Below are 22,866 nucleotides of genomic sequence, written 5' to 3'. Positions count from 1 at the left end.
GGCCGGCGCCAACCCGCGCATGCGTGGTTGTCGTCCTCTCTAAATCTGCCCTGCAAGAAGATGGGGGACGGATCTTGCGGGGCCGCGGAAGGAAGGAGGTCCTCCTTCAGAGATGACGGCCCGACGATCGGTGGGCACCGATCGCGGGCCACCCCACATTCCAGGTGAAGCCCGGTGCAGGATCCCCCTCGCCCCCCTGCAGGCCGGCCCCCAGCGTTCACGCACCGCCCACGACTGCAGCGACCAGGTGTGGACGGCGCCAGGGGGGATCCCGCCGTTTTGGCCTGGCCGCTCGGCCCATCCGGGCCTCAGAATAGCGGGGGTTCCGGAGAATCGCCATTTTGGGTGTCTCCGGCGATTCTCCGGCCTGCAGCCCGCGAAACTCGACCGGGCCGTTTCTGCCGCTTGGGAGAATCGCGGGAGGGCGTCGGACCGGCGTCCCCGGAGATTTTGGCGGCCCAGGCGATTCTCCCAACCGGCGTGGTAGTGGAGAATCGCGCCCAGTGTGTATGGTTTTGGTTGGCTTACCGAAGGAAGGATCTTTGCTTCGCAGACAGTGAGACATAGCTTCGCATAATTGCTGATTAAAGTGAGGAGAAATTGTGTTGACTAGGTCTATACTTTGTACAGACCAGCAGAGTGAGCGATAATCATTTTTGTAAGATATAAATATCATTAGGAATTTGAAGGGGTGGATGGTGGGAGGATGTTGGCCTGTCTGGGGCCTGACCGGGTAGATACTGAGAGGATGTTGGCCTGTCTGGGGCCTGACTGAGTAGATGCTAGGAGGATGTTAGCCTGTCTGGGGCCTGACGGGGTAGATGCTGAGAGGATGTTGGCCTGTCTGTGGCCTGACTGAGTAGATGCTAGGAGGATGTTGGCCTGTCTGGGGCCTGACGGGGTAGATGCTGAGAGGATGTTGGCCTGTCTGTGGCTTGACTGAGTAGATGCTAGGAGGATGTTAGCCTGTCTGGGGCCTGACGGGGTAGATGCTGAGAGGATGTTGGCCTGTCTGGGGCCTGACTGGGTAGATGCTAGGAGGATGTTAGCCTGTCTGGGGCCTGACGGGGTAGATACTGAGAGGATGTTGGCCTGTCTGTGGCTTGACGGGGTAGATACTGAGAGGATGTTGGCCTGTCTGGGGCCTGACTGGGTAGATGCTAGGAGGATGTTAGCCTGTCTGGGGCCTGACGGGGTAGATACTGAGAGGATGTTGGCCTGTCTGGGGCCTGACTGGGTAGATGCTGAGGGGATGTTGGCCTGTCTGTGGCCTGACTGGGTAGATGCTGAGAGGATGTTGGCCTGTCTGTGGCCTGACTGGGTAGATGCTGAGAGGATGTTGGCCTGTCTGTGGCCTGACTGGGTAGATGCTGAGAGGATGTTGGCCTGTCTGTGGCTTGACGGGGTAGATACTGAGAGGATGTTGGCCTGTCTGGGGCCTGACTGGGTAGATGCTGGGAGGATGTTAGCCTGTCTGGGACCTGACGGGGTAGATACTGAGAGGATGTTGGCCTGTCTGGGGCCTGACTGGGTAGATGCTGAGAGGATGTTGGCCTGTCTGTGGCTTGACGGGGTAGATACTGAGAGGATGTTGGCCTGTCTGGGGCCTGACTGGGTAGATGCTGGGAGGATGTTAGCCTGTCTGGGACCTGACGGGGTAGATGCTGAGAGGATGTTGGCCTGTCTGTGGCCTGACTGGGTAGATACTGAGAGGATGTTGGCCTGTCTGGGACCTGACTGGGTAGATGCTGAGAGGATGTTGGCCTGTCTGTGGCCTGACTGGGTAGATACTGAGAGGATGTTGGCCTGTCTGGGACCTGACTGGGTAGATGCTGAGAGGATGTTGGCCTGTCTGTGGCCTGACAGGGTAGATGCTGGGAGGATGTTAGCCTGTCTGTGGCCTGACGGGGTAGATGCTGAGAGGATGTTGGCCTGTCTGTGGCCTGACAGGGTAGATGCTGGGAGGATGTTAGCCTGTCTGGGGCCTGACGGGGTAGATGCTGAGAGGATGTTGGCCTGTCTGTGGCCTGACGGGGTAGATGCTGCGAGGATGTTAGCCTGTCTGGGACTTACTTGAGCGAAGTGAAGATATTGGCAGGCAGTAACCAGTGAGGTACCACAGGGATCCGTGCTATTCACAATATATATTAATGATTTGGGTGAGGGAACAAAATGTAACGTGTCAAAGTTTTAAGATGATACCCAAGTTGGGTGGGAGTGGGAACTGTGACGAGGATAAAGAGATTCTTCAGCATGATCTAGATAGGTTGGGTGAGTGGGCAAATCAATGGCAGATGCAGCATAATTTGGTTAAGTGTGGGGTTATTCACTTTGGAAGCAAAAACAGGAACGCAGATTACTACCTGAACGGTTGTAAATTGGGAGAGGGGAGTGTGCAGTGGGACCTGGGTGTCCTACACCAGTTGCTGAAGGTAAGCATGCAGGCGCAGCAGGGGTAAAGAAGGCGAATGGTATGTTGGCCTTCAGTGCAAGAGGTTTTGAGTAATAATAATCTTTATTGTCACAATTAGGCTTACATTAACATTGCAATGAAGTTACTGTGAAAAGCCCCTAGTCGCCACATTCCGGCGCCTGTTCGGGTACACAGAGCGAGAATTCAGAATGTCCAATTCACCTAACAAGCACGTCTTTTGGGACTTGTGGGAGGAAACCGGAGCACCCGGAGAAAACCCACGCAGACACAGGGAGAACGTGCAGACTCTGCACAGAAAGTGACCCAAGCCGGGAATCGAACCTGGGACCCTGGCGCTGTGAAGCAACATTGCTAACCACTGTGCTACCATGCCTCTATCAGGAGCAGGGATGTGCTGTTGCAATTATACAGGGCCTTGGTGAGGCCACACCTGGAATATTGTGTGCAGTTTTGGCCTCCTTTTCTGAGGAAGGATGTACTTGCTCTCGACGGAGTGCAGCGAAGGTTACCAGATTGATTCCAGAAATGGCGGGACTGTCATATGAGGAGAGATTGACTAGGTTAGGATTGCTCTCGCTGGAGTTCAGAAGAATGAGGGGGGATCTCATAAAGACTTATAAAATTCTAACGGGACTATGCAGGGAGATGTTCCCAATGGTGGATGTGTCCAGAACCAGGGGCGTCATTCTCCGACCCCCCAGAGGGTCGGAGAATGGCCGTTGGCCGCCGTGAATCCCGCCCCCGCCGGTTGCCGAAGTCTTCGAAGGGAGAAAAGTCGGCGGGGCGTTACTGTCGCCGCTGCCGTCGGGGAATGTCATGGGTCTGCGCAAGGCAGCCGATTTTCGGCCTGCCGATATTCTCCCTTCCGGATGGGCCGGAGTCCCGTCGACGTGATGACCGTTCACGTCGACGTAAATTAAACCTCCTTTTCATCGGCGTGACCCTGTGCTCCAGGTTCACGCCGACCAGCGTGGAGGTGAGTGACGGCCTGGGGGGTTGGCTCTGGGCAGGCGATGGCGTGGCCGCAGTCTGAATGTGTGGGGAGAGGTGTGTCTCGGGTTGTGTGTGTGTGTGTGCGGCGGGAGGGGGGGGGGGTGGTTAGAGTAGGCTGGGCTCCGGAGGACTGCCGGGAGGGGGTACGTGCCGGGGAGGGGAATGGGGGGTCCGTACCGGGGTGGAGGTTGGGGGGGGGGTGCGTGCCGGGGTGGAGGTTGGGGGGGGGGTGGTCCGTGCCGGGGTGGAGGTTGGGAGGGGGGGTCCGTGCCGGGGTGGAGGTTGGGGGGGGGGGGGGGGAGGTCCGTGCCGGGGTGGAGGTTGGGGGGGGGGGGGGGGGTCCATGCGGGGGTGGAGGTTGGGGGGGGGGGTCCGTGAGGGGGAGGGGGATGGGGGGTCCGTGCCGGGGTGGAGGTTGGGGGGGGATCCGTGCCGGGGTGGAGGTTGGGGGGGGGTCCGTGCCGGGGTGGAGGTTGGAGGGGGGTCCGTGCCGGGGTGGAGGTTGGGGGGGTGTGGTCCGTGCCGGGGAGGGGGGTGGTGGGTCCATGCCGGTGTGGAGGTTGGGGGGGGGGGGGGGGTCCGTGCCGGGGTGGAGGTTGGGGGGTCCGTGCCGGGTTGGGGGGGGGGTCTGTGCCAGGGTGGAGGTTGGGGGGGGGGGGTCCGTGCCGGGGTGGAGGTTGGGGGGGGGGTCCGTGCCGGGGTGGAGGTTGGGGGGGGGGGGTTCCGTGCCGGGGTGGAGGTTGGGGGGGGGGGGGTCCGTGCCGGGGTGGAGGTTGGGGGGGGGTCCGTGCCGGGGTGGAGGTTGGGGGGGAGGGTCCGTGCCGGGGTGGAGGTTGGGGGGGGGGGGTCCGTGCCGGGGTGGAGGTTGGGGGGGGGTCCGTGGAGGTTGGGGGGGGGGGTCCGTGCCGGGGTGGTGGTTGGGGGGTGGGGGGGACCGTGCCGGGGTGGTGGTTGGGGGGGGGGGGAACGGTGCCGGGGTGGAGGTTGGGGTGGGGTCTGTGCCGGGGAGGGGGATGCGAGGGCAAGTGAGTTGGTCCACCTGGCCAGGTGCCAGCCTCCAACAGTTGGACCCATGCGGTCCATGCCACCTGGCTGGGGGGAAGAGGGGATATGGGAAATGATGACATGTCGTCGTTCCCCTCCCCCCCACCAGGCCGTCATGTTTTCAGACCATCCAGCGATGTTGGCCATCGTGGCGGCAGCCGCTCATGTCTATGTTGCCCTGGATGAGGAGGAGGAGGAGCGTGCCAGAGAGGCGGCGCAGGCTGCCGCAGAGGGATAGGCGGCAGCCGCCCAGGCTGGAGGGACACCTGACCGACAGGACGAGGAGGGGGAGGAGGACGTCGCGACCCCACGGCAACGGAGGCACCCGAGGGCGCCCCGTGTGTACCGGCCCCGGCAGTCATACCAGGACCTCACGAACCGGGAATGCAGGAGGAGACTCCGGATGAGGCGGGAAACTGTGGCACACATCTGTCACCGCGTGGCACTGGCGGGGGACACCCTCTCCCCGTGTCCGTCAAGGTTACGGTGGCCCTAAACTTTTATGCAACGGGGTCATTCCAGGCACCGAGTGGGGACCTGTCCGGCATATCGCAGACATCGGTGCATCGGTGCATCCGGGCAGTGACAGATGCCCTATATGCCATGGCGCACCGCTACATCCGCTTCCCCGTGGACCGGGCCAGCCAAGATGCCCGGGCCGTGGGCTTCTCTGCCGTGGCCGGGTTCCCCATGGTCCAGGGCGCGATCGATGGGATGCACGTCGCCGTGCGGCCACCTGCAGATAACAGGGCCGTGTTCACCAATAGGAAGGGGACCTATTCGATGAACATACAGGTGGCCTGCGACCACCGCATGATGATCCTGCACGTCTGCGCCCGTTATCCAGGCAGTGTACATGACTCATACGTGTTGTCGCGGTCATCCATCCCCGGCATGTACGAGGGACGCCATCCCCGGCTGAGGGGCTGGTTGCTGGGCGACAGGGGCTACCCATTGCGATCGTGGCTGATGACGCCTATACGGAGGCCACGCAATGAGGCGGAGAACCGCTACAATGATGCCCATGTAGCGACAAGGGGAGTGATAGAGAGGTGCTTTGGCGTGCTGAAGATGCGTTTCAGGTGCCTGGACCTCTCTGGGGGCGCCCTCCAGTATCGGTCAGATAGGGTCGGCCGCATCATTGTGGTGTGCTGCGTCCTGCACAACATAGCCCAGCAGAGGGGCGATGTGCCGCAGGCAGAGGAGGGCGGACTGGAGGAGCAGCAGGAAGAGGCGCAGTCCTCCCCAGATGAGGGGGATGGGGGTAATGGTCAGGGCAGACGGGGTAGACACAGGCGGGTGGCTGTCCACCGTTACCGGCTGGCCCAGCGGGCACGGGACAGACTGATAGCCGCCCGCTTCACTGACTAGATGGGCGTGGGAATCGGGTAGTATGGCCACAGACCGCACACCATGGCAACAGCCGACCACCCACACCCCCCACCCATCCACCCACCCAGCACCCTCACCCCCCTCCCCAACCCCACCCACCCCACCCGCATGCACACCACCCCCCCCCCATTGCCGATCCACCTGCGGCACAACAGGCCGGGCTCACACAGTTGCGGGTGGACGCGTGTCTATTGCAGGCCATGGAGGATGATGACAACCCGCCCTGCGGTGAGCTCCTGGCTCTACATCGTTGGACTATGTCTGACCCATGGCCACAGTACCACCATCCACCCGGACCATCCCTGCATGCGGCTGTGACACTGCAGCGCACGGTCCCGTCCTCTGCCCGGGGGGATGTTGATGGCAGCCCAGGGGGAACGGGGCAGACTCACTTGGGGCTGAGGTAAGACCACCACTCACACACACACTTGCGCTCAACGTACATGACACCCCCCGCACGCTTTGGACAGAGCACAAAGGCAGCTTCTGTAGGTGTAACATTGACTTTAATAACCAAAGGAGTTCATGCACGTGCCCTAGCCCCTAAAACTTATCTGTGCCCTGCACCCGTGCCAACTTACTCAGTGTCTAATTGTTTGGCCTTACGGGCCCTTTGACTACGTCTACGTGGTTCCCCAGACGGTACAGCAGAACTGGAGGTGGACTCCTGTGATTCCTGCCCTCTGACACTGGATCCCTTTGGCGGCCGTTTCCTGGGGCGTCCTGGCCTAGATGGGCCAGGCTGCGGCCCGGGCGACTGGGATGGCAAGCTGCCAGCCTGTCCTGCCCGTTGCCCACCCGATGCACCTGGGACGGAAGGGGGGGGGGGGGGGAGTCCGAGGTGTCGCGGTGTACCGGGACCTCCCCTACAGGGGGAGCCGGGACGGACCACACCACCTCCTCCTCCCTCGGGGTGCCCGATGGCCCCCAGGCCTCTACATGGGTGGGGGATGCGAATGGACTGGCCATCCGACGCCCCCCCGACATCTGGCGCTGCCAGTCCTGGAGGCCCATGCTGGTATCGACAGGGGTCTGCAGGTTTGCAGCCATGGAGCCCAGGGGGTTGGCAAACCCTGTCTGTGACAGTGCGACGCCGGCTCGCACATGGCCACTGGCGCCGATGCCCTCAGTGATGGCCTGCTGAGACTGGGCCATGGCCTGCTGAGACTGGGCCATGGCCTGCTGAGACTGGGCCGTGGCCTGCAGAGACTGGGCTATGGCGTTGAGCGCCTCTGCCATCTGGTGCTGGCACTGGCTCATGGCCTCCTGTGAGAGGGCAGCCATTTCCTGGGCCACAGACGCCGCCTGCACGGAAAGCCCCAGGCCTCGCAAACCGTTCCCCTTGTCTGACACCGTCGCACCCATTGCCTCCACCGCGGACGCCACCCGTGCGGTGTCAGCTTGGGTGGCACGCATGACCGGCACCACTCCCAGCTCCTGGACGCGAGTGGACTCCTCCACCTGCGACTGCAGCCGCCGCAAGCCGCCCGGCACCCTCTTCGCTCGTCTCCGGGTCGGTGGTTGCACCGGATCTATGTGTGGGTGTGGTAACTCCAGGAACCCGGGATCCATCTGGGCGGCAGATGTTCGCTTGGGCTGGGCTGCCCTCCGACCGCCCGGCCCCTCTGCTGCTCCTACCTCCACCTGCTGTACCGTGACGGCTGTGTTGTGCGCACGAGTGAATGTACCAGACGCCTCATCACTAAAGTGCCCAACCGAGGTGAGTGTTTCTGCGATGGTGGAGGGTGTTGGTGACAGCAGTGGCGTTGTGTCGTGCTCTTCGTCCCACTCTGAGTCCATGGCACTTTGGGGTGGGGGTTTGTCTCCACCCATCCACTCTGAGTCACCGTCTGGTATTTTGTCTTCCTGGGTAGTGCTGTCCCGGGTAGGGGTGTCCCGGGCAGTGCTGTCCCGGATAGTGCTGTCCCGGGTAGTGGTATCCCGGGTAGTGGTGTCCCGGGTAGTGGTGTCCCGGGTAGTGGTGTCCTGGGTAGGGGTGTCCTGGCTCGGATGTGAGGGGGGTCTGTGGCTGCCCCCCTCGTCGCTGGGTGGTCGCTCCCGCACGTGACGGGAGTGTCGTCTCCCTGTTGCTCCCTGTTGCTCCAGGTCTCTCCGTCTCCTGTGGCCTCCGAGGGGCATCCTGCGGGCGTCGCATGCTGGAGGGTGCGGGTCTCTCCGTCTCCCGTGGTGTGCGAGGGGCATCCTGCGGGCGGTCTGCGTCTGCGGGGATGGGTGCCTGGACGTTTGGTCCTGTGATACACAATGAAGCATGCATGGTTAGACATCAGGCAGTGATCAGGTGATATGGGGGAGGGGGATATAGGGGAGGGGAGATTGGGGGAGGGGGGATATGGGGGAGGGGGCATATGGGGGAGGGGGGGATATGGGGGAGGGGGGATATGGGGGGGGATATGGGGGAGGGGGGATATGGGGGAGGGGGGGATATGGGGGAGGGGGGGATATGGGGGAGGGGGGATATGGGGGAGGGGGGATACGGGGAGGGGGATATGGGGGAGGGGGGATATGGGGGAGGGGGGATACGGGGAGGGGGATATGGGGGAGGGGGGAATATGAGGGAGGGGGGATATGGGGGAGGGGGGATATGGGGGAGGGGGGATATGGGGGAGGGGGGATATGGGGGATATGGGGGAGGGGGGATATGGGGGAGGGGGGATACAGTGGATATGGGGGAGGGGGATACGGGGAGGGGGATATGGGGGAGAGGGGGATATGGGGGAGGGGGGAATATGGGGGAGGGGGGAATATGGGGGAGGGGGGAATATGGGGGAGGGGGAATATGGGGGAGGGGGGAATATGGGGGAGGAGGGAATATGGGGAGGGGGAATATGGGGGAGGGGGAATATGGGGGAGGGGGGAATATGGGGGAGGGGGGGATATGGGGGAGGGGGGAATATGGGGGAGGGGGGGATATGGGGGAGGGGGGAATATGGGGGAGGGGGATATGGGGAGGGGGGATACGGGGGATATGGGGGGGATATGGGGAGGGGGGTATATGGGGGAGGGGGGATATTGGGGAGGAGGGGGATATGGGGGAGGAGGGGGATATGGGGGAGGCTCACCCTGCCTGCTCTGACGAGGTTGTTCACCTTCTTGTGGCACTGGGTGCCTGTCCGTGGTGTCAGGGCCGCAGCGGTGACGGCTTCTGCCACTTCCCTCCACAGACGCCAGCTGTGGCGTGGGGCAACTCTGCGGCCGTGCCCGGGATACAGGGCGTCCCTCCTCTGCTCCACCGCTCCACCGCGTCCAGGAGCGCCTCCACATCCCGTGACTGGAACCTCGGGGCTGAGCGACGGCCAGCCATCCAGTCGGATGTTGCGGTCGGGTGTTCCGGTCGGGTGGGGGGGAGCAGCGCGGCCTTATGAGCCGTCACGCCATGCGGCGCGTATGACGCTGCACGGCGTGTACCACTGCGCAAGCGCGGATCCCGTTACGTCGCTGCTAGCCCATTTCGGGCCGGAGACTTTCGACCCATTTTTCCGACGTGACGCAATTCGGATTTGCGCCGTTTTTTGCGCCGAAATGCTGTTTCGGTGCCTGGACCGCTCTGGAGGGGCCCTCCAGTATAGCCCCAGGAGGGTCTTCCACATCGTGTTGGCCTGCTGCGTCGTCCACAACATCGCGCAGCAGAGGGGCAACATGCTGGAGGAGGAGGGTGAATGCCAGGCCCCATCCGATGTGGAGGAGGGCCGGGATGAACAAGGCATGGGCCTCCTGGTTCGCCGACTAAGGGACTGGGCCAGTGGCAGCCTGAACATCCCAACCCACACCCCCTGCAACCTCCGCTATGCTTCCTACCTGCTTCACCCAGGGTGCTGGCCCTTGGTTGGCAGTATCAGTGGGTCTTGTCCATGGGATGGAGGATATTGACAACCCACTTCCCAATGTGCCCTGGAGCACCCCATTGTTCGACAATGTCTGACTTTTGCCCTTCAAAGCACTTTCCACTGTCCGGGTGATCCCTGCATGCATGTTTGCCATTCCATCTCACGGTCCCATTGAACCCGTGGGGTGGCGCTGGTGGGGACGGGGTCTGGGGTGGGGTGGGGGGGGGGGTGGCGTCCAATCAATATCCAGCGGCTTCCTGCGCCCCCCCCACACACCCCCAACCCAACCTGGCACACCCTCGCACCCTTCTGACGGAACACTGAGGCGGGTTAGAGCATTGGTAATCCGACAAGGGGACTGGAGGCCCCCAGATGCATGCTGTTGACTTCTTTATTTCTATGTGAACCACAAGCTGCTGCTTATATTGACCAAATGACCACACGACCAGTATATTAGTTCAAAAGACAGTTTATTAATAAACACAAGGCTTATCTCTATCTGCAATGATATACGCAGCTACGCACTAAACTATACCTAATAACTAAGATGACCTTTACTTAAGTTCGGGGTGACCGGCTCTGTGCGGGAGATAAGGCGTCCATGTGGGCCAGTTGGAAGTCGCAGGTTTCGTCTCGGCTGGGCTTGTCCTTCAGGAAGCGAACGCGGGTCCTTGAACTTGGCTGGTTGTTATGCTGCAATTGGTCGCACAGAGGCCGGTCTAAAAGAGGCCGATCTCTCGGTTTGCAGTTCTTCTTATTCCCCTGGGTTTTCGCACCCTTTGGGGCGGTCCTAACTCCAGATCCAATGGATCGATAGGGTTTCGATCACCCTCATTGATCCTGACCAATTAGGGGGCGGATACCTCGATTGCTAGGCGGGTCCTAGCTGTCATTGATCCAGGCACGTGTGCCTTTCCAAATAAGGGGAAGTGGCGCCGGTTAGTCTGCTACTGTTGCCGTTTCTTGATTTGAGTTCTATTGTCCTGCGGAAATGGTGATTGACCTTTAATAAGTGCAAGTTTCTGTCAGGTCTGGCTTCTTTGCACAATACACAGAGGCTGTGTACTTGTCTATGCTCCAAGTTGACCACAATTCCCATGGTCCTTTGCAGGTGGCCATTTTAGATGACTACAATGCCCTTTTGACATGGTGCCCTGGAACTTCTGGTGCCACCTGGGTACCCTGACAATGCCAGATGGGCACCTTGGCACTGCCAAGGTGCCCAGTTAGTATTGCCAGCTGGCAGGGACACTGCCAGGGTGCCAGGTTGGCGGTGCCAAGCTGGCACTTTGTTGCATGCAGACGATCAGGTCAGGGTTGCCCGGTGTGGATGTTGGGAGGGGGACGGGACCCTCCCATATTGCGTTCGTGCTGGGGGGGGTGTCAGGGATTGTTTTGGGGGCCTTGGCAACCGGGCAACCCTGTCCTGATCGTCTGGATGCAACAAAATGCCAGCTTGGCACCTTGGCAGTGCCAACCTGGCAGTGCCCAGTGAGCAGAGATCACCATTGTAAAAACGGGGCTATGTGCGGCCTCGGCTACATGTTCCCTGTTCAGGCCCCTTATTCAACATGTGTTTCTCGACACTGAGTGCCGGGACTCATTCAGCTAAACGCGCTCACTGGGGACTTTGTTCCCTTTTGGGAAGATTGCACCCTTTGTCTTTTGTGTGCTCTATTCTTCAGAGTATTTTGTGATCGCTGGTTTGTTTTCTCTCTCTCTCCTCAGGTTGTGGGATTGACCTTTGCCCTGACATTGTACTGTAATGCAGTGAAAGCAGACACCTACTATGCCTAGTGACTGATTCCTTGCCCTGCTGCTCTCTCCCAGTGATCGGGAATTGGTGCTGTGTCCTGACCTGATATCTGCAAGGACTCCTGACCAATGGATGTCATTGTTATTATCATCTTCGACTCAAACTATCGGGAAGAGTGGGCAGCAAGCAATGGTGTCACAGTAATTCACCTTGAAGATTTGTGTGTTATTGAGTAATGGTTCAGAGCTCGAACGAAGATGGGATTCACTCCACCACAGGAATAAATCATGTGCATGATAGCTGCATTCAGAAATGCAGGGTGTTAGACAGGAGTTCACTGGGATTGGCAGAGGCCATGGACCAGAAGCAATTGTAAATCAGTCAAATGAATCGAATTGTGACACCAACTCTTCCTCTCTCTGTTTTGGAGAAGCAAGTGGTGGAAATCCCAGCCAAACCTCATCCATTATGGGCAGGGGTATTGATCATTCAGGGTTTAAAATTTAACTTTGGCAGCACGATCATATTTGACCCAATATTTACATGATAGTTTAACTTGGACAGTGCTGTCAACCTATCAAACCGTACATTGATTTATCCTGGTGCTTCCTCAAGTGATTTCTTCAACATCTTCACCCACCGTTCAGAATATCTCAATCCAGATGTTGCAATTGATGTTGACCCAACCAATGAGCAATAAACATGGAAGGCTCGATGAAGGTGGGTAACATTCAGCCATACAGCTACAGAAACATTACAGCTGCAGGTAAATTATACATCTTATTCTCTCAACGTTATTTCAATAGTTTAAGAAACAAATTGTGATGTTTCCCATTGCTGCCTGGCCATCATCATGAGGCCATTCGGTTCAAGGAGCTGAGATGGAATGGAACCAAACAACCAAGAAAACAGGCTGCAGAATTAGTTAATAACCTGTCTTTCTGTTGTGCGCAGAAATAACACCATCAATTCCAAACCAAAATAAAATACACAACAATTCAGCCAACAAATCATGCTGATGACATAACCAGGATGTTAAACAAAAACAGAAAATACTGGAAAATCTCAGCAGGTCTGACAGCATCTGTGGAGAGAGAAGGGAGCTGACGGGATGTTACATACAGTAAGAAACAGTAGCAACAAGGCGGTTCAAATTGAGGCCATTCCTGTGATGTGTGTCTGACATGAGATGAATCCGATGATTAAGCTCAACACTTACTGTGACAGGATGGTGAGACATTGGTTCTCTTAGTGTATTGGTGAGGGGGTGGGGGGGGTGGGGAGAGAGAGGAAAAATTACTGTGTCACAGTATCGGGGGGCCGACGACTAGCAATCTGTTAGTGGAGGGGGTAGTGGAAATGATGACTGTCGCAATCTGTTACAGTAGTGTAGAATTGCAATAAAATGCATTATTGTAAATTTATATTCCATCATTTTATGGTGTCTCCAGTTTCATGTAAATTGTCATTATTACATGTGAATGTTAATTCTGCTTTTAGTCCGATATCTATCAAACTGGTACAAAATAAAGTTCTCTTTACTGTGCAAATGTCCAGAATAATCTTCACAATTCTATGTTTATGATGCAACATTTGCGCAAGTCTTTACATCACACCCTCAACACACGTGGCCTTCACTTTACTACTGAATGAGTGACCCTTGAGGAAGTTAGGCAGTGCCACTGTAGACGGGCACAAATACAGCTTGAAAAAGGGTATTGTGGGAGGCTAATGGGCTCTGGCAGTGATGGGGCTCCAGCCTTGTTGAGAGTATGATTAGAAAACTATAGTGGCTGGGGAAGAAGGAATATCTCACAAGACGTGGTATCACAGACCACCTCTGAAGCAAACTTCGATGTGATCTGAAAAGAAATCCAGAACTATTATTTTGCCATTTTAAAAGGTTTACGTTGTGCGGACCCAGAAACGGTGGTTGTTACAAGTCCCATGACCACAGGGTTGGCCCTTGTACACACCCTCTTCAATCTGGTAACTAGGAGACTTGTACCTGGGATTGTCCAGTTCCATTTCAAAGGAACGTCATTTGCATCTGATATACGAGCGAGTCAGTGCATCTGCCTAGACACGCTTCTCAAAACCAGACTTCCAATTTGGACAATAACTCTGTCAATACCTAATGACTGGGACATTATCTGTCCTGAAATCAAAGCCAGTTCCAGGCACTGGATAAACATCCCTTTTGGAATTCATAGTGGAGAGGTCACATGACTTGAGTGACCATTTTGAAAGCTCTGAATGCCGTGTGAGAACTGAGAAACCCTGGGCGCGATTCTCCACTCCCGCGCCGGTTGGGAGAATCGCCTGGGCCTCCAAAATGTCCCGCGATGCCGGTCCGACGCCCTCCCGCGATTCTCCCAAGCGGCGGGAACGGCCCCGTGTCGAGTTCTGCGGGCCGCAGGCCGGAGAATCGCCCGAGACACACCAAAATGGCGATTCTCCGGCACCCCTGCTATTCTCAGGCCCGGATGGGCTGAGCGGCCAGCCCAAAACAGCGGGTTCCCCCCGGCGCCGTCCACACCTGGTCGCTGCTGTCGGGAACAGCGCAGGAACGCTGGCGGGGGGGGGGGGGCAGCCTGCGGGGGGGGGGGGGGATCCTGCACCGGGGGGGTACCTGAAATGTGGGGTAGCCCGTGATCGGTGCCCACTGATCGTCGGGCCGTCCTCTTTGAAGGAGGACCTCCTTCCTTCTGCAGCCCCGCAAGATCCGTCCGCCATCTTCTTGCGGGGCGGACTCGGCGAGGACGGCAAACACGCATGCGCTGGTGATGCCAGTTATGCGGCGCCGTCTTTACGCGGCGACAAGGCCTGGCGCGTGTAGATGACGCGGCCCCGCTCCTAGCCCATTATCGGACCCTGAATCAGTCGGGATAGGGGCCGTTTTCTGCCGTCGTGAACCTCGACGGCGTTCACGACGGCGTGGGCACTTCGGCGCGGGAGTGGAGAATCCCGCCCCCTGTTTTAAGATTTCCTCCCATCACTTGCCGAACCGACCCACTCTCTGCGAGTACCAGCTTCACCTGCAAAATCCACACCACCTGTAACGTGAACCCTACAACTCCTGTCTTAGCTGAACTTGGACTCTGGACGTCATATGAATGAATATTAATTTCTGTGCAGACGTGTGGCTTGCTGCAGGCACACATCGAGGCTTTGGGAAAACACGTCAGCGCAGATTTTGAAAATAATTCCAAACACCTTCTGCTTGTGGACATGTGGGAAGAAGAAATCAGTTTGTCTCTCTTCCTGACCAGAGGCAAATGGATGGTGCTGTTTACTGCAAGGGGAATGGAAAATGAATGTAGCACGTTTTGCTACGGTTAAACAATTGGTGAGACCATATCCAGGGGACTGTACAGTTTTTCTCTCCTTATTTAAAAAAGGTATAAATACATTAGAAGCAGTCCTGGGACGGTTCACTGTGTACCTGAGATCGGGAATGGGGAGGGGGTCGCGGTTGCCTTATGAGGAGAGGTTGGACAGGTTGGGCTTATATGAAAGTTAAGAGGTTTGAGTCTCAGGGTTTGTTTCTCAGAGTGGTGAATCGATGGGACTCTCTTCCCCAGGGTTAGATCGATTCTTGACTAACTAGGGATAGGTCACATAGTATCAGAGTCAGGAGGGAACGTGGATTTGAGGCACCAATCAGATCATGGAGCAGACTCTGGGTGAGTGGCCGACACCTGCTTCACATTTCTCGGTCCGTACGGAGTCACGTTTTTGGGACGGATATTCTTCCAGACAAAGGTTGCTCTTCCCTAATCGAAAACCTCCTCCCAGGAAACCATGCCTCATATCCAAAGATGACATATTTCCTCAGATCTCACTCCTTCCTTTATGTACCCTTGGAATTGTAGTCTGTGAATCTCTATTCCAACATGGTCTTTAAAGCAGATACCATTTCACACAAGCTGTTTCTGTACTTCACTTCTATGATTCTGCTCTGAAATACTACCCACCCCTCAACTGGCTATGACGTGGCAATGGACAGCGGCAGGGGTGTGGGGCGAGGGGGTGGGATGAGGGGCGGTGACCGGGTTGGGAAAATGGAGTGGGGTGAGGGGGCGGGCGAGAGGGCGTGGTATGAGAGGCAGTGTGAAGGGTGCACCCGCGTGGTGGGGTGGTGTGAAAAGGTGGTGTGAGGGCGGGCGGTAATGGGGGTGGTGTGAAAAGGGCAGTGGGAGGGGTGGCGTGGGAGGGGCGGTGAGAGAGGGGCGGTGTGGGAGGGGCGGTGTGGGAGGGGCGGTGTGGGAGGGGCGGTGTGGGAGGGGCGGTGTGGGAGGGGCGGTGTGGGAGGGGCGGTGTGGGAGGGGCGGTGTGGGAGGGGCGGTGTGGGAGGGGCGGTGTGGGAGGGGCGGTGTGGGAGGGGCGGTGTAGGAAGGGGCGGTGTAGGGAGGGGCGGTGTGGGAGGGGCGGTGTGGGGGAGGCGGTGTGGGAGGGGCGGTGTGGGAGGGGCGGTGTGGGGGAGGCGGTGTGGGGGAGGCGGTGTGGGAGGGGCGGTGTGGGAGGGGCGGTGTGGGAGGGGCGGTGTGGGAGGGGCGGTGTGGGAGGGGCGGTGTGGGAGGGGCGGTGTGGGGGAGGCGGTGTGGGGGCGGTGTGGGGGAGGCGGTGTGGGAGGGGCGGTGAGGGAGGGGCGGTGTGGGGGAGGCGGTGTGGGGGGGGGGCGGTGTTGGAGGGGCGGTGTGGGGGAGGCGGTGTGGGGGAGGCGTTGTGGGAGGGGCGGTGTGGGGGGGGCGGTGTGGGGGGGCGGTGTGGGAGGGGAGGTGTGGGGGGGGCGGTGTGGGGGAGGCGGTGTGGGAGGGGAGGTGTGGGAGGGGCGGTGTGGGAGGGGCGGTGTGGGAGGGGCGGTGTGGGAGGGGCGGTGTGTTGCTGGCTGAATTGGTGATGTGTTGCTCGTTGTGTTGGCGATGCGTTAGTGGCTGAGTTGGTGATATGTTGCTCGCTAAGTTAGCGATGCGTTGCTGGCTGAGTTGGCGATGCATTGGTGGCTGAGTTGGCAATGTGTTGCTGGCAAAGTTTGTGCTGGCTGAGTCAGTGATGCGTTGCTGGCAAAGCTGGTGATGCATTGCTGGCTGAGTTGGCACTGCCTGAGTTGGCGATGCGTTGCTGGCTGAGTTGGCGATGTGATTCTGGCTGTGTTGGCGATGTGTTGCTGGCTGAGTTGGCGATGCATTGCTTCCTGTATTGGTGATATGTTGCTGGCTGAGTTGACAATGCATTGCTGGCTGAGTTGACGATGCATTGCTCATTGAGTTGGCGATGCGTTGCGGGCTGAGTTGGCGATGTGATTCTGGCTGTGTTGGCGATGCGTTGCTGGCTGTGTTGGCGCTGGCTGAGTTGGCGATGCGTTGCTGGCTATGTTGGCGCTGGCTGAGTTGACGATGTGATTCTGGCTGTGTTGGCGATGCGTTGCTGGCTGTGTTGGCTCCGGCTGAGTTGACGATCCGTTGCAGGATGGGATGGCGAAGTGTTGCTGGCTGAGTTGGCGATGCACTGCTGGCTGAGTTGGCGATGTATTGCTGGCTGAGTAGGCGATGCGCTGCTGGCTGAGTTGGGAATGTGTTGCTGGCTGAGTCGGTGATGCGTTGGTGGCTGAGTTGGCGATGCGCTAGTGGCTGAGTTGGTGAGGTGTTGCTCATTGAATTGGCGATGCGTTGCTGGCTGAGTTGACGATGCGTTCCTGGCTGAGTTGGTGTGCGTTGGTGGCTGAGTTGGCGAAGTGTTTCTGGCTGAGTTGACGATCCGTTGCTGGCTGTGTTGGCGATGTGTTACTGGCAAGGTTTGTGCTGGCTGAGTCAGTGATGCGTTGCTGGCTGAGCTGGTGATGCGTTGGTGGCTCAGTTGGCGATGCGTTGGTGGCTGAGTTGGCGATGCGTTGCTGGCTGAGTTGGTGCTGGCTGAGTTGGCGATGCGTTGCTGGCTGAGTTGACGATGTGATTCTGGCTGTGTTGGCGATGCGTTGCTGGCTGTGTTGGCTCCGGCTGAGTTGACGATCCGTTGTAGGCTGGGATGGCGAAGTGTTGCTGGCTGAGTAGGTGATGCGCTGCTGGCTGAGTTGGCGATGCGCTAGTGGCTGAGTTGGTGAGGTTTTGCTCATTGAATTGGCGATGCGTTGCTGGCTGAGTTGGTGATGCGTTCCTGGCTGAGTTGGTGTGCGTTGGTGGCTGAGTTGGCGAAGTGTTTCTGGCTGAGCTGGCGATGTGTTGCTGGCTGAGTTGACGATCCGTTGCTGGCTGAGTTGACGATCCGTTGCTGGCTGTGTTGGCGATGTGTTGCTGGCAAGGTTTGTGCTGGCTGAGTCAGTGATGTGTTGCTGGCTGAGTCAGTGATGCGTTGCTGGCTGAGCTGGTGATGCATTGCTGGCTGAGTTGGCGATGCGTTGGTGGCTGAGTTGGCGATGCGTTGGTGGCTGAGTTGGCGATGCGTAGCTGGCTGAGTTGGCGATGCGTAGCTGGCTGAGTTGGCGATGCGTTGCTTGCTGTATTGGTGATGTGATTCTGGCTGAGTTGGCGAAGTGTTGCTGGCAGAGTTGGCGATGCGTTGCTGGCTGAGTTGGCGATGTGATTCTGGCTGAGATGGCGAAGTGTTGCTGGCAGAGTTGGCGATGCGTTGCTGGCTGAGTTGGCGAAGTGTTTCTGGCTGAGCTGGCGATGTGTTGCTGGCTGTGTTGGCGATGTGTTGCTGGCAAGGTTTGCGCTGGCTGAGTCAGTGATGCGTTGCTGGCTGAGTCAGTGATGTGTTGCTGGCTGAGTCAGTGATGCGTTGCTGGCTGAGCTGGTGATGCATTGCTGGCTGAGTTGGCGATGCGTTGGTGGCTGAGTTGGCGATGCGTTGGTGGCTGAGTTGGCGATGCGTTGGTGGCTGAGTTGGCGATGCGTTGGTGGCTGAGTTGGCGATGCGTAGCTAGCTGAGTTGGCGATGCGTTAGTGGCTGAGTTGTTGATGTGTTGCTGGCTGAGTTGGTGATGCGTTGCTGGCTGAGTTGGCGCTGGCTGAGTTGGCGATGCGTAGCTGGCTGAGTTGGCGATGCATTGCTGGCTGAGTTGGCGCTGGCTGAGTTGGCGATGCGTAGCTGGCTGAGTTGGCGATGCGTTGCTTGCTGTATTGGTGATGTGATTCTGGCTGAGTTGGCGAAGTGTTGCTGGCAGAGTTGGCGATGCGTTGCTCGCTGAGTTGGCGATGTGATTCTGGCTGAGATGGCGAAGTGTTGCTGGCAGACTTGGCGATGCGTTGCTGGCTGAGTTGGCACTGGCTGAGTTGGCGATGCGTTGCTGGCGGACTTGGTGATGCGTTCCTGGCTGAGTTGACGATCCGTTGCAGGCTGGGATGGCGAAGTGTTGCTGGCTGAGTAGGTGATGTGTTGCTGGCTGAGTTGGGAATGTGTTGCTGGCTGAGTTGGCGATGTGTTGCTGGCTGAGTTGGCGATGCGTTGCTGGCTGAGTTGGTGATGCGTTGCTGGCTGAGTTGGTGATGTGTTGCTGGCTGAGTTGGCGATGTGTTGCTGGCTGAGTTGGCGATGCGTTGCTGGCTGAGTTGGCGATGTGTTGCTGGCTGAGTTGGCGATGTGTTGCTGGCTGAGTTGGGAATGTGTTGCAGGCTGAGTTGACGATCCGTTGCAGGCTGGGATGGCGAAGTGTTGCTGGCTGAGTAGGTGATGCGTTGCTGGCTGAGTTGGCGATGCGCTGCTGGCTGAGTTGGGAATGTGTTGCTGGCTGAGTCGGTGATGTGTTGCTGGCTGAGTTGGCAATGCGCTAGTGGCTGAGTTGGTGAGGTGTTGCTCATTGAATTGGCGATGCGTTGCTGGCTGAGTTGACGCTGCGTTCCTGGCTGAGTTGGTGTGCGTTGGTGGCTGAGTTGGCGAAGTGTTTCTGGCTGAGCTGGCGATCCGTTGCTGGCTGTGTTGGCGATGTGTTGCTGGCAAGGTTTGTGCTGGCTGAGTCAGTGATGCGTTGCTGGCTGAGCTGGTGATGCATTGCTGGCTGAGTTGGCGATACGTTGGTGGCTCAGTTGGCGATGCGTTGCTGGCTGAGTTGGTGCTGGCTGAGTTGGCGATGCGTTGCTGGTGAGTTGGCGATGGCTGAGTTGACGATGTGATTCTGGCTGTGTTGGCTCCGGCTGAGTTGACGATCCTTTGCAGGCTGGGATGGCGATGTGTTGCTGGCTGAGTAGGTGATGCGCTGCTGGCTGAGTTGGGAATGTGTTGCTGGCTGAGTCGGTGATGCGTTGGTGGCTGAGTTGGCGATGCGCTAGTGGCTGAGTTGGTGAGGTTTTGCTCATTGAATTGGCGATGCGTTGCTGGCTGAGTTGGTGATGCGTTCCTGGCTGAGTTGGTGTGCGTTGGTGGCTGAGTTGGCGAATTGTTTCTGGCTGAGCTGGCGATGTGTTGCTGGCTGAGTTGACGATCCGTTGCTGGCTGTGTTGGCGATGTGTTGCTGGCTGTGTTGACGATCCGTTGCTGGCTGTGTTGGCGATGTGTTGCTGGCAAGGTTTGTGCTGGCTGAGTCAGTGATGTGTTGCTGGCTGAGTCAGTGATGCGTTGCTGGCTGAGCTGGTGATGCATTGCTGGCTGAGTTGGCGATGCGTTGGTGGCTGAGTTGGCGATGCATTGGTGGCTGAGTTGGCGATGCGTAGCTGGCTGAGTTGGCGATGCGTTAGTGGCTTAGTTGTTGATGTGTTGCTGGCTTAGTTGTTGATGTGTTGCTGGCTGAGTTGGTGATGCGTTGCTGGCTGAGTTGGCGATGTGATTCTGGCTGAGATGGTGAAGTGTTGCTGGCAGAGTTGGCGATGCGTTGCTGGCTGAGTTGGCACTGGCTGAGTTGGTGATGCGTTCCTGGCTGAGTTGACGATCCGTTGCAGGCTGGGATGGCGAAGTGTTGCTGGCTGAGTAGGTGATGTGTTGCTGGCTGAGTTGGGAATGTGTTGCTGGCTGAGTTGGCGATGTGTTGCTGGCTGTGTTGACAATGTGATTCTGGCTGTGTTGGCGATGCGTTGCTGGTTGTGTTGGCTCCGGCTGAGTTGACGATCCTTTGCAGGCTGGGATGGCGATGTGTTGCTGGCTGAGTAGGTGATGCGCTGCTGGCTGAGTTGGGAATGTGTTGCTGGCTGAGTCGGTGATGCGTTGGTGGCTGAGTTGGTGAGGTGTTGCTCATTGAATTGGCGATGCGTTGCTGGCTGAGTTGACGAAGTGTTGCTGGCTGAGTTGGTGATGCGTTCCTGGCTGAGTTGGTGTGCGTTGGTGGCTGAGTTGACGATCCGTTGCTGGCTGTGTTGGCGATGTGTTGCTGGCTGAGTTGACGATCCGTTGCTGGCTGTGTTGGCGATGTGTTGCTGGCAAGATTTGTGCTGGCTGAGTCAGTGATGCGTTGCTGGCTGAGCTGGCGATGCATTGCTGGCTGAGTTGGCGATACATTGGTGGCTGAGTTGGCGATGCGTTGCTGGCTGAGTTGGCGCTGGCTGAGTTGGCGATGCGTAGCTGGCTGAGTTGGTGATGCGTTAGTGGCTGAGTTGTTGATGTGTTGCTGGCTGAGTTGGTGATGCGTTGCTGGCTGAGTTGGCGCTGGCTGAGTTGGCGATGCATAGCTGGCTGAGTTGGCGATGCGTTGCTGGCTGAGTTGGCGCTGGCTGAGTTGGCGATGCGTAGCTGGCTGAGTTGGCAATGCGTTGCTTGCTGTATTGGTGATGTGATTCTGGCTGAGTTGGCGAAGTGTTGCTGGCTGAGTTGGCGATGCGTTGCTGGCTGAGTTGGCGAAGTGTTGCTGGCAGAGCTGGCGATGCGTTGCTGGCTGAGTTGGCGAAATGTTGCTGGCAGAATTGGCGATGCGTTGCTGGCTGAGTTGGCGAAATGTTGCTGGCAGAGTTGGCGATGCGTTGCTGGCTGAGTTGGCGATGTGATACTGGCTGAGATGGCGAAGTGTTGCTGGCTGAGTTGGCACTGGCTGAGTTGGCGATGCGTTGCTGGCTGACTTGGTGATGCGTTCTTGGCTGAGTTGACGATCAGTTGCAGGCTGGGATGGCGAAGTGTTGCTAGCTGAGTAGGTGATGTGTTGCTGGCTGAGTTGGGAATGTGTTGCTGGCTGAGTTGGTGATGTGTTGCTGGCTGAGTTGGGAATGTGTTGCTGGCTGAGTTGGGAATGTGTTGCTGGCTGAGTTGGTGATGTGTTGCAGGCTGAGTTGGGAATGTGTTGCAGGCTGAGTCGGTGATGTGTTGCTGGCTGAGTTGTTGATGTGTTGCTGGCTGAGTTGGCGATGCGTTGCTGGCTGTGTTGGCGATGCATTGCTGGCTGAGTTGGCGATGCGTTGCTGGCTGAGTTGGCGCTGGCTGAGTTAGCTGTGTGTTGCTTGCTGTATTGGTGATGTGTTGCTGCCTGAGTTGACGATGCATTGCTCATTGAGTTGGCGATGTGATTCTGGCTGAGTTGGCGAAGTGTTGCTGGCGGAGTTGCTGATGCGTTGCTGGCTGAGTTGGCGATGCGTTGCTGGCTGAGTTGGCGATGCGTTGCTGGCCGAGTTAGTGATATGTTGCTGGCTGAGTTGGGAATGTGTTGCTGGCTGAGTTGGCGATGTGGTGCTGGCTGTGTTGGTGATGCATAGCTGGCTGAGTTGTTGATGTGTTGCTGGCTGAGTTGGTGATGCGTTGCTGGCTGAGTTGGCGCTGGCTGAGTTGGCGATGCGTAGCTGGCTGAGTTGGCGATGCGTTGCTTGCTGTATTGGTGATGTGGTTCTGGCTGAGTTGGCGAAGTGTTGCTGGCTGAGTTGGCGATGCGTTGCTGGCTGAGTTGGCGAAGTGTTGCTGGCAGAGCTGCCGATGCGTTGCTGGCTGAGTTGGCGAAATGTTGCTGGCAGAATTGGCGATGCGTTGCTGGCTGAGTTGGCGAAATGTTGCTGGCAGAGTTGGCGATGCGTTGCTGGCTGAGTTGGCGATGTGATTCTGGCTGAGATGGCGAAGTGTTGCTGGCTGAGTTGGCGATGCGTTGCTGGCTGAGTTGGCACTGGCTGAGTTGGCGATGCGTTGCTGGCTGACTTGGTGATGCGTTCTTGGCTGAGTTGATGATCCGTTGCAGGCTGGGATGGCGAAGTGTTGCTAGCTGAGTAGGTGATGTGTTGCTGGCTGAGTTGGGAATGTGTTGCTGGCTGAGTTGGTGATGTGTTGCAGGCTGAGTTGGGAATGTGTTGCAGGCTGAGTCGGTGATGTGTTGCTGGCTGAGTTGGCGATGCGTTGCTGTCTGTGTTGGCGATGCATTGGTGGCTGAGTTGGCGATGCATTGCTGGCTGAGTTGGCGATGCGTTGCTGGCTGAGTTGGCGCTGGCTGAGTTGGCGATGCGTTGCTGGCTGAGTTGGCGCTGGCTGAGTTGGCTGTGTGTTGCTTGCTGTATTGGTGATGTGTT

The 22,866-nt window shown here is 58.0% G+C and overlaps 1 protein-coding gene across 6 annotated transcripts in view; it reads left to right on the top strand.

Moving 5' to 3' along the window:
• tspan4a (tetraspanin 4a) overlaps window positions 1-13,014 on the top strand; it is a 294,538-nt gene extending 281,524 nt beyond the window's left edge. For all 6 annotated transcript variants that reach the window (XM_072518788.1, XM_072518789.1, XM_072518787.1 and 3 more), the window contains one exon: window positions 11,437-13,014. In XM_072518788.1, the coding sequence (XP_072374889.1) occupies window positions 11,437-11,505 (69 nt within the window). In that variant the 3' untranslated portion in view covers window positions 11,506-13,014. The remainder of the gene's footprint in view (window positions 1-11,436) is intronic.
• The last annotated feature ends 9,852 nt before the right edge of the window (window positions 13,015-22,866 follow it).

Source organism: Scyliorhinus torazame, chromosome 10 (genome assembly GCF_047496885.1).
Source record: "Scyliorhinus torazame isolate Kashiwa2021f chromosome 10, sScyTor2.1, whole genome shotgun sequence".
NCBI classification, from domain to species: Eukaryota; Metazoa; Chordata; class Chondrichthyes; order Carcharhiniformes; family Scyliorhinidae; genus Scyliorhinus; species Scyliorhinus torazame.
The sequence above is the reverse complement of the archived record's forward strand: the minus strand, read 5'-3'. Positions and strand labels throughout refer to the sequence as shown.